Below are 10,793 nucleotides of genomic sequence, written 5' to 3' on the forward strand. Positions count from 1 at the left end.
GCCACCAACCCACCCCAGGAACTTGCACCACACCCCCGCCCCGCATACAGGTGCACATCCTCTCCCCTTGATGAACAGATGCCCCTTCTAGACACACCCATTGAGCTACTAGGAATGGTGAGAGTATACTTGCATGACGTGGCCATACACACATGACCAGAGACTGTGGCCCAGGCTCGAAGAGTGAAGCCTGGGTAATTGGCAGGGAGACATGCGCACATCTCCCACCTGGAGCAGCCGGAATGGGCCATCACCCCACAGGCTTTAGGGCTCTGGGAAGAGAAGGGTAATCTGGGAGGAGGCCAGAAGGCAGATGGAGGGTTAGGATGATGGAGTCAGCGACATAGGCTGGCCACCCCCACTTGGCCCCGCATTGCTCTTGATAGCAGTGCATCCAAGAGCTCAAGGTAGGGTTGGGACTTGGGCCACTCTGCAGGAAGTGTGGGTGGATGCATCTCTGCTTTCCGTCTCAGTGTAAGGAGGACAGCTGGCTTCTCGATGCCCTCAGCCCCTGGGCTGAGAACCTGGGCCCTCTGAGGTGCTTCTGTGTCTGGGGTGGGCCCTGTGGCTCACCTGATTCTCTCCACACCCCGCTGTGAGATGAGTGCTGCTCTCTTCTGCCCTACATCCCCAAGAGCACCCGGAGAGATCTACTGCCCATCTTCTCCAAAACACACGCAAGGAGAGCCCTGCCCCAAGTCCAAGCTGCAATTCTGCAAGAGCTTTCCGGGGCCTGGGGCACCTCGAGGCAGGTCCTGGACAGAAGGGAAGCAGACCCCGCACAGCGTCCCCATCGCTCCTCCCTGGACGAGCCCTGGCCACGAGCAGGGTGTCTCCTCTCTGTCACAGTCCTCCGCCTCCTGCCTCGGTCAGCGCCCAGTCCTCTCCCGAGCCTGGTGCCGGTCCAGAGCCAGCTGGAGGGCACGCTTCAAGGTCTCCATGTTGTTCAGAACATTGTATCGACTCAGGGCCACCAGCCGATCAAAGTCCTGGGGCTCGTAGGTGAAGTTCATCATGCCATAGGGGGTGTCTGGCCTGTTGATGACAAAGTCCCCAAAGGCCTTCTCCTCAGCTGTTTGTCGCTCCACACCTGTGGGTGGGGGAAGCAGAGAAGCCAGGCTGGAGCCCTCCGTGGAACTGGTTGGTACAGCCCAGAAGTCTTCCTTGTGCAGGACACCTGGATGGCTCCATTCAGGCCCTGCTTGGCCACATCTCAGCTCTCAAAGCCACCAGGAGGGGCTGGCCCATGTGAACGCTGAGACCCAGGGAGCAGAGGGCCGCAGGGGCCAGCTCAGGCCTACCAGAGGCGCACTTAGCAACATTCTCCAGGGAACCCACCCTCAGAATAGCATCCCGTCACCATCCCAGGGCTCTGTGGGTCAGTCCCAGGCCTGGAGCTTCCCTTACCTGGGGCCAGGTATGTGCGGAAGGTACGGTTGACAAGGGGGAAGTGCAGCACGATGGGGGAGCGGGGGTCCTCAGCCTTGGCAAACAGATAGCACTCACGGGCCTCCTCCATGTCTTCAGGGCCCACCTCGATGCTAGGGAAGGGGATTCCTCGGTCCAGGCAGTACTTCTCTGTCATCTTCAAGACCTTAGCAGGGGCAAACCTCTGACTCTGCCTCTCCTCCACCTGGCCACTCCCCGCTGCCCTGGACTCACACACACCCAGACTTCAATGCCAGCTCTGCTTCTGACTAGCTGAGTGACTTCAGGCAGGTGACAGCTCCTTTCTGAGCTGGTTTCTCATGTGTAAAATAAAAAATTTTCAAACTCCAGGCTGGGCATGGTGGCTCATGTCTGTAATCCCAGCACTTTGGGAGGCCAAGGCTGGCAGATCATGGGGTCAAGAGATCAAGACCACCCTGGCCAACATGGTGAAATCCTGTCTCTGCTAAACATACAAAAATTAGCTGGGCATGGTGGTGTGTGCTTATAGTCCCAGCTATACGGGAGGCTGAGGCAGGAGAATCATTTGAACCTAGGAGGCAGAGGTTGCAGTGAGCCAAGATCACACCACTGCACTCCAGCCTGGTGACAGAGCAAGACTTCGTCTAAAAAAAAAAAAAGCTCCCCTATCTAGTGGGGTTGTGAAGATTAACAATAATCAGTCATGATCAACAATCAATCATCACCGCCTCAACAGCATTCCCCCCCAGAAGCACCGGGTCTGCCCTTCTCTCACCCATCTGCTCCCTATCAGAGGCCGATGTCAGTTTCACAAGGTTGACACGCGACAATCACAGAAGGTTCATGTCAGAAGAGGCTTTGTCAATCCCCAATCAATCCCAGGCTCTCACTGAACCCAGGACAAGGAGGAGACCAAAGAAGGAAGGGCTGCTCGAGCAGCAGCACCAGCACCCACATGGGAACGGGGGCCTCCGTCCACCACCCAGCAGAGTTGGAGGGCCTTGCTGCAGGGCTTCAGCACCAGAGGGGACCCTCATGGCTCTGTTGTTACCGTGGTAACAAAGGGGCCACAGACTCGGGTCCAAGCTGGAGTGGGGAACTCTGTCATGAACGGGCAGAGTCTAGAACTGGGGGGTCTCCTATGGATGAGGTTAGAAGATTCCTGGGGACCCGCTTTGGCCTCCTCTTCCCACGCCCACCACCATCTCAGCAATTCTCCTGCAACTGGGAGACCTGTGCTGCCAACAGCGTTCAAAAGGCAGCCCCTCACACAGAGTAGAACCCAGGCCGTCCACAAAGGGCAACCCCCACACACCCAGCCAGTCTCCCTCACCAGAGCCTTCTCTCCCCTCCTCTCCTCCCTCACCCTCTCTGTCCACTCACTGAAGGTGCTCCCCACATCCCTGCCTCCAACTCACCTCAAAAGGAGCTTCCAAGGAATAGTCAAAGGACAGAATGAGGTCCACCGCTCTCTGAGGCCGCAGAGCCAGTGGGAACGGAGAGTTGATGGCAAAGCCTCCGTCCACCAGGTACAGGCAGTCCCGCATCGGGGTGAGCTGGTTGGGGAAGGCGTCTGGGTGTGTGTCTGCAAGGAACCCACGTGTATGCACGGGGACAATGCAGTTGCTCTTGCTAGCAACCCCTTCTGTATTTGCATTCACACTTGCCTTCTCTCTGTAGAGTTCTCTCTGACAGCCACGGAGTCTCCCACCCCAAGCCCTCGGCCCCGCCTTCCGACTTCCAGCAGTACTTAGAGTCGCTCGGTATCAGCCCATAGGCAGCAGGAGACCACACCTCAATCCCCAGCCCAAAGCCAGCACTGGCCCCAGTGAACCAGAGACGCAGGCAGGAAGGGAAGCCCCCCATCTCCCACCCAGGGCAGCACTCACCTTTCCAGGCCACAAACTCTCTGCCAGCCACATAGTCCTTGTGCAAGCAGAGACCCCGGGTGAAGTTAAAGCTCTGGGCAGAAGTGAGGCGGGAGGTGAATATGTCCAGCACAGCCTGGGAGAAGGGCCCCTGCGGGGTAAGGAGCCTTGTTCGCAGCCTCGCTGGGTTGTGCGGCTGAGGCTTCTGGCAGTCATCTAGACGGGATGGGACAGCGAACTAGAGGGAGAAGTGGCATCCTCCTGTGCCCAGTGGTCCTTATAGTTCAGGGGTGCCCTTCCTCAACACGGAGCCCTCCCCACATCCCTCCTCCTCCCCGACCCCACCTCCCAGGCCTCTGACTGATGCTTCATCGAACCACTTTGAAACGACTTTTTCTTTTGTATCTTCTATGTTTTGTAAACTGCCTATAACATTGTATTTACTAAATAGTAATTTATCTTCCACTCTTTCAAAAATAAAGTTTGAGTCTACAGCTACCAATCAGAACTTCGTCCATTAAACAGTGACTGAGCAGTTACTATGCCCCGCACTGCACTAGGCACGAGGGCTGTGAAGGTGAACGGGGCCTGCGCTGGCCCTCCCAAGTGCACAGCCTACTTGTGGGGAAAGTCACACAAAGAGAGAATAGATGATGACAAAGCCCCGGGGTAAGGATGACAAGGATGTGCACATGGTTCTAGAGGACCATGGTGGTAAGATTCTCAGGCAGGCCGGGCGCAGTGGCTCATGCCTGTAATCCCAGCACTTTGGGAGGCCGAGACGGGCAGATCACGAGGTCAGGAGATCGAGACCATCCCGGCTAACATGGTGAAACCCCGTCTCTACTAAAATACAAAAAACAAAATTAGCCGGGTGTGGTGGCAGGCGCCTGTAGTGCCGGCTACTCGGAGGCTGAGGCAGGAGAATGGCGTGAACCTGGGAGGCGGAGCTTGCAGTGAGCTGAGATCGCGCCACCGCACTCCAGCCTGGGCGACAGAGCGAGACTCCGTCTCAAAAAAAAAAAAAAATTCTCAGGCATTGTGGAGGGATGGAGTGCAAAAGGGATGTCTGACAAAATGACATCTGAGCTGAACTGAAGAACGGGGGAAAAGTGATCCAGGGGAGAAAGGCGGGAAAGGTGCTCTGCACCGTGGGGCTCCCATGAGCCATTTAAGGACCAGACTGAAGAGGAGCCACTCAAGAGGGGTGGACAGAGTATCAATCAGCCCGATACCCAGTAGTCCTGCACCGAGTGGACCTAATCGGATCCCAGAACAGAGAACTCAGAGGTGTGGCTTGATGACACCTCTGGACCTCTAGAGACCCTAAGCTAGAGGTCATTTCCTCAGGACTTCCCCGAATCCAGTGGGACAGCCAAGTCCTTCTCTGTCCCGTCCCTCATTCTTTGTGTCTCTACCAGGGCCCCGTTGCTGGAATGTGGTGTGGGAGGGGCTCGGGGTCACTACCCTCACCTGTGATATTCACACTGCCTCTGTACCACTCCAGGAAGCTGAGGCCCGAGCCCGCAGTCTTTAGGAAGATCTCATCCAGGCTGGTGGCAAAGGCGCTGCCCCACACACCTAAGGAGACAGGCAGGGCCCCACCCCATGTCAGTGAGGGCCTGGCCCCGGCACCTGCCTGTCCCCAGCCCTCCAGCCTCGACTCACCTTGCAGGTAGCAGATCCGGGGCTCGGGCTGCAGCCGCAGCAATTGTCCCATGAAAAGCTCTGAGCCAAAGAGCTCGGTGGGAACATAAGCCCCGTACTTGGGGAAGCCGACCTCGTAGGGCGTGAACTCGCACCACTCTAGGGGCCCGAGTAAAGGGAAAGTCACCAGGGGCTTCCCACCACAGTGCTTGTGCCCAAGCAGGAATCTTAGCCTTGCCAACAACAGGAAGCAGCAGCCCCGCTGTGCTCCAAGGTGCCTGTGTGCAACCCCCTCCTCTGGGCACCCTGATCACCCCGTTCTCTCAGCCCCTCCTCCCCACCTCCTCTACCTCCTTCCTTCGTCACCACACCCAGGCACCTGCAAAATCTTCCCCACTCATGTTGGTGCGGACGTTGACGCTGGTGTAAATGGGGTAAGGGTTCTGACCCTGGCGGACCGCCTCCTGTTGGTCAGACAGCTTGGCAGGGTTCTCCTGGGCAGGAAAGAAGGGAGGCAGCTTGGCCTTTTGGGAGTTCCATTCCCATCCCTGTGGCCTGGGGCCGGCACCCTGCAGCGTGTGGCATGCCCACAAGAGAGGCTTTGGTTCGCCAAGGCCAGCGCTCTAAGGACAGCTCTCTGAGGGACAGGTTTCAGGCCGCAGCCAAGGGGAGCCCACTGTGGGTCTGTATAATTCCAGGGACTGTGGGAACACCCTCCCTCCTTCTTTACTATTCAAAACAGCGTATCAGGACACCAGGAAGTCAGGGTGATGTTGCTAAAGGAATCCTTGAAAAGCCAGTCCAATTTCTTTAAAATTTAAATGACTAAGAAATGTAGATGATTTACTGAGAAATGAGAAATCACTTGTGATATCCATCCACACCTGATCGCCACACACGGGGTGGTGGGGAGCAGCTCCGCGTCTTATCGCCTGGAACTGCAGCTGGGTCTGAAGTGCCAGGAGCAGCCAGGTGGAGTGAGTTACGGCCGAATTGGCTGAGGAGTGGGTGTGGTGCTGGGCCTCACATCCAGGTGTGGGCTGAAATCTCTTTCAAAAAATCCTGAGACCAACTAAAATCAGTACCTCTGGAAGCGGGGCCCAGCCATGGGTGTGTTTGCAAAGCTGTGCCGGGGATTCTAATATGCAGCCAGAGCTGAGCGCTGTGGACCAGCCTCCTGCTCCCCAGGGGTTAGGAGCTAGGGAGGCAAAGTGGTGCCAGCCCACCCTGGAGTCTTACTCCTGGCCCCAGGGGAGCTGAGACCTCAAAAACAGCTTTGTAAATCAGATCTGAGCCTGAGGGATGAGGCAGAAGCAAGGGCGGGTGGAAGGAGTGGAGAGGAGCCTGTGTATTTCCTTCTGGCTCTTCTCTCACCTCCTGGTACAGGAAATACTCCACAAGGAGGCCCCAGAGGTCGACGAGCGACATGCTGTGGCCACTGCGCTCCCGGACCCCCAGTTCCTGAGTGTAGTACTGCAGCCGCTCCGTGGACAAAGCTCCCATCTTACTGCTGCAGACGTGAACCTGGGCACGTTCCATGGGGCCCTGCAAGGCCACCTGGGACCAGGCTGGGTCCCTGTAGAGTGTGGAGATGCACCTGCGGATGGGGGGTGTGCCTGAGTCAGGGGCAGGAGAGCACAGCCATGGGAGAGGGGGGGTGCAGAGTCTGTGAGTGGCCCTCCACCCCCGTTACTTGCCCATGCTGCCCTGCAAGCAACCCCACTCAAAGGGGCGCTTGGGACTCAGCCTCTTCCTGCCCCGCCTAATCCCCTTGGAGGCAGGATCCCAGCCCCTCAGGGACTCCTTCAGATCACCAGGTCCCAACCCCACCCTCTGTGGGGTCTCCTTTACCCTGTGCCCTGCCCCCACCTCACTTACCAGGCGGACCCAGAGATCCCACTCAGGTAGGTCACAGTGTCTAGCAGGCCGAGCTCCTGCAACCCTGCCAGGCTGCCGTACAGAGAAGACATGGCTCGGGTTCCACCCCCGGAACCCAACACAGCCACTACAGGAACCTGGGTACAATAGTAAAAGGAAAACGACTCCGACTACTACCGTCATTTACATATTACAGGTAATGCCTATACATGTTGGACATTATTCTAAGAGCCTTACACGTATTATCTCATTGAATCCTCACAGCAACCCAGTGAGAACCCCATTTTCCAGATGAGGAAACTGAGGCACGGGATGGTGAAATAATGTGCCCACGATCATACAGTTATCAAGTGATGAGCTCTCACACCTAAGCTGTATGGCTCCAGAGACAGCCCTTCACCATTCGATCTGCAAGATATAGACCTGGAAGGTACATCTGATTCCCCAAAATCAGCTGCGGCAGGTTCCTCTCAACCGTGGCACTCTTGATATTCCTGACCAGGTAGCTCTTTGCTGGTGGGGACTGTTCTGTGTGTTGTAGGACGTTTAGCAGCATTTCTGGCGCCTCTACCCGGTAGAAGCCAGCAGCCTCCCTCCACCTCCCCTTTCCCCAGCAGCAACAATGAAATCCATCTCTACACACGGACAAACGTCCCCAGGGGTGCGGTGGGGAGGAACTAAATTGTGCCCCGTTGAGCACCACTGAGCTAAAGTGACAAAGGCCAGCAAGCAGCCTAGACCTGCCCCCAGACACCAAAGGGGCCCCGAGGTTTTAAGGTCTCCTCAGGGTCGGAGGTGCCTGAGCGGTCAGAGTCGATGCTTTCGGCTGCTTAGCTTTCCCACTAAGACTTGGCTCATTCCACTCTGGATTTTTGGCTCTTTTCCCTGTTCTCTTTTCTTCTCTTGTCTTGAAAAAAGTGTTCCCTGGCCACTGCTCACGGAAGGCGCTGTTGCTTCAGAGTGCTGGATGAGACAGAGCAGACACCTAGCACAGAGCGGGCACACATATTGCCCGAATGAACGAGCGCTGGGCCACAGTGACAGCGTCTCCTGAGGACTCAGGCAGCCAGGAGGAAGCCGGCAGCCTGTTCCTGACCCCCGTAAGTCCCTCTCTCGGCACTCCTTTCCTCCTGCCTCCCAGCCACAGGCTGGCTGTCTCTAAACCCAGAGGATCCCAGGGACCCCCAAGCTCCACATCCCTTTGATCATGTTACGGACTCAACTGTCCCCCTCCAAATTCCTGTGTTGGAGCCCTAACCCCCAACGTGACAGTATTTGGAAATAGGGCCTACAAAGAGGTGATAAAGGTGAAGTGGGTAAGAGCCTTCAGCTGACAGGACTGGGGTCCTTAGAAGAGGAGGAGGAGACCCCAAGGCGTACACTCTGCACACACACACAGAGGAAGGGCCATGTGAGGACACGGCGAGACAGCTCCACTAGGAAGAGGAGAGGGGCCCGAGCAGAAACCAGCCCTGATGACGGCACCTTCGTCTTGGACTTCCAGCCTCCAGAACGGAGAGCAGTCATTTCTGTCATTTAAGCCACCTGGTCTGTGGGGTTTTGTTACGGCAGTCCGTGCAGACCAAGACATCCAGCCTTGGCCAGGGCTGTCAGCCCTCGTCCCATACGGGGTCCTGGCTCTGCTGATGGTGTCCATCAGCTCAGGCGAACAGGCCAACCTCCTCTGGCCCCTCTTAGCCATGCTGGTCCTCTCAAGGGAAGAGGCTCGATTTGGTCCTAGCAGCTCTGGGGTCCAGCTCCTCCTCCATTCCGTACCTGGCCACTGTCCGGAGCCTCACTCAATCCCAGCACCTGCTGCAGGGCCTTGGCCACGACCTGCTTCCTCCTGTCCAGAAACTCCTGCTCCCCGTGGCAGAGGTCAAAGCCAAGGCGTAGGTCTAGGTCCCCGGAGCTGCCTCACGTGGGGTGGGGGCGGGGGATTCTGGGTGACTGTCCGGTGGAGGAGAGCCCTGGGCCCAGCCCGGGTCTTTCACAGGAGCAGGTCCAAGGGATCCGCCCACCAGCACCAGAACCGGGGAGGGAAAGGTGTCACCCCCACCCCACAGCCTGAGCTTCTGGGGCAAGAGAGTGGAGCACGTTGGGGCGTGTCCCCACACTTCTAGCCCAGCCCCAAGAGGCCTTCTGCCTGGAGTCCCACTCACCTCATTTCCACCTTCACACTCAGAGCCACCTCCTGGCCCTGAAAGACACAGCAGCCCCGACCCTGAGCTCTCTGCGCAGGATCCTCCCAGGGACGTGGCTCCCCACCTGCAGCCCCTGTGGCCGTCACTGGCCCGACGCGGACAACCTCACTGAGCTCTGGGCTGACCTGATCCAGCCACCCTCTTGGGTCCCTCCTCCAGACCTCTCTTGGTGGTCACAGAGAGCAGGCAGGGGTCCCTCGGGCACCCAGACAGAGCCTTACCTCCCCCAGGGCCACAGAACACTGTTCCTCCTGGCCTGGGGGCAGAGAGGAGAGCAGGATGCCCCCCTGGCCCAGCTTGCTGGTCTGAGCCTCCAGCTCCGTGCTGGGGTCGCTCTGCGGAGAAGAAAACAGCCAAGAAGCTCTCCAGCGGGGAAGAAAAGGCTCCCCCAGCCTGGCCCTGGAACGCCAGTCTGGGCTGAGTTGGATCTACTGACCGTCCTGGCGGCACACTCACCTGCACAGCCGAGAGCTGCTCCATCAGCTCCACGTGTAGCCTGGAGCTCAGCACTGGGTTCACATGGAAGGTAAAGGTGGGTTGGAGGCCTGGCTCTGTGGGAGGCTGCAGGGGCAAGAGCTGTGGCTTCTCGTAGGCCCCAGGCACTGTCAGCAGGAGCTGCCGAGAGCCTGAGAGCAGAAGGCCCAGGTGGGTGTGCAGGTGAGGGGGTGGGTCTGTGTCTGTGCAGCTTATGCTGGCAGCACCCCAACAGCAACTCCTCCCTTCTCTTCCCCTAGGAAATGCCAACTCCTCTCGCCCTGCTCTTTCTCGAACGCGGCTCACAGAGAAAGCCTCCGGAAGGACTCAGGGCCTCTAGCCTGCCCTGGTCAGAACTGGAACTCGGGGAAGGGTGGGAAGCACACAAATGCCTGGAGGGGAAGGCAGGGAATGGGGAGGGAGAGGGGCCCTGCCCAGAGCCTGTGGGGCTGATGATTTGAGCTGATTCTATGTTTATTATAAGAATGAGCAGGCCGGGCGCGGTGGCTCACGCCTGTAATCCCAGCACTTTGGGAGGCCGAGGCAGGCGGATCATGAGGTCAAGAGATCGAGACCATCCTGGTGAATATGGTGAAACCCCGTCTCTAATAAAAATACAAAAAATTAGCCTGTCATGGTGGTGGGCACCTGTAGTCCCAGCTTCTCGGGAGGCTGAGGCAGGAGAATGGCGTGAACCTGGGAGGCGGAGCTTGCAGTGAGCCGAGATTGCATCACTGCACTCCAGCCTGGGCGACAGAGCGAGATTCTGTCTCAAAAAAAAAAGAACGAGCAGTTTTCAGGCAGTGGTTTCCCCCTTGCCCCACTTCAGGCTCTTTGCTCATTGTGTTGGATGTTTGTGGCCCAGGAGAAAACCAGTAGGCTGCAAGTTGTTCTGGCCTTTGTTTCCAAGTGTAGAACGCTGGGAGAGGAAGGTTTGTAGAGGTGGGACGAGGAAGAATGGGATGCGTGGATACAGAGAGATGCACGTCCTGGAGGAGCGGCAGAGGGCAAGCCCAGGCTGGAAGGTGAGGCCCAGGCTGGGAGGAGTGAGGGGGCAGGCTTGTAGGCTTCAGAGCTCCCTGCCCAGCTTCCCAGCAGCTTTCTGGGGAGGAGGCCAGACCCCAGAGAGAAATGACTGCACATGACATCCAGGCAGAGGGGGCCACAGACAGCCTCCCAGGAGTCCCAGCCCCTAACACAACGTGGAAGAACCAGAGACGTAAAGTATGCGAGGACAGCAGACACTGAGGGATCAGAGGAGTCCCTGCCCTGCAGCCCCTCCTTGCACTAGATGAGGCGCAGAGACTCGACA

General features: G+C 57.7%; 1 protein-coding gene across 1 annotated transcript; it reads right to left on the reverse strand.

Annotated features, from left to right (window-relative positions):
* Positions 1 to 869: 869 nt before the first annotated feature.
* On the reverse strand, positions 870 to 9,633 carry LOC113224231 (cytosolic phospholipase A2 zeta; the record flags this gene model as incomplete). Its single annotated transcript, XM_026453488.1, has 13 exons — positions 870 to 1,090; positions 1,408 to 1,594; positions 2,829 to 2,995; positions 3,300 to 3,494; positions 4,752 to 4,859; positions 4,947 to 5,084; positions 5,305 to 5,419; positions 6,300 to 6,522; positions 6,804 to 6,940; positions 8,580 to 8,715; positions 8,966 to 9,003; positions 9,229 to 9,342; positions 9,464 to 9,633. Coding segments are annotated over 13 exons (1,949 nt in total), but the record flags the coding sequence as incomplete, so codon positions are not given.
* Positions 9,634 to 10,793: the final 1,160 nt, after the last annotated feature.

This window comes from Piliocolobus tephrosceles, unplaced genomic scaffold (genome assembly GCF_002776525.5).
Source record: "Piliocolobus tephrosceles isolate RC106 unplaced genomic scaffold, ASM277652v3 unscaffolded_44079, whole genome shotgun sequence".
Taxonomy (NCBI): Eukaryota; Metazoa; Chordata; class Mammalia; order Primates; family Cercopithecidae; genus Piliocolobus; species Piliocolobus tephrosceles.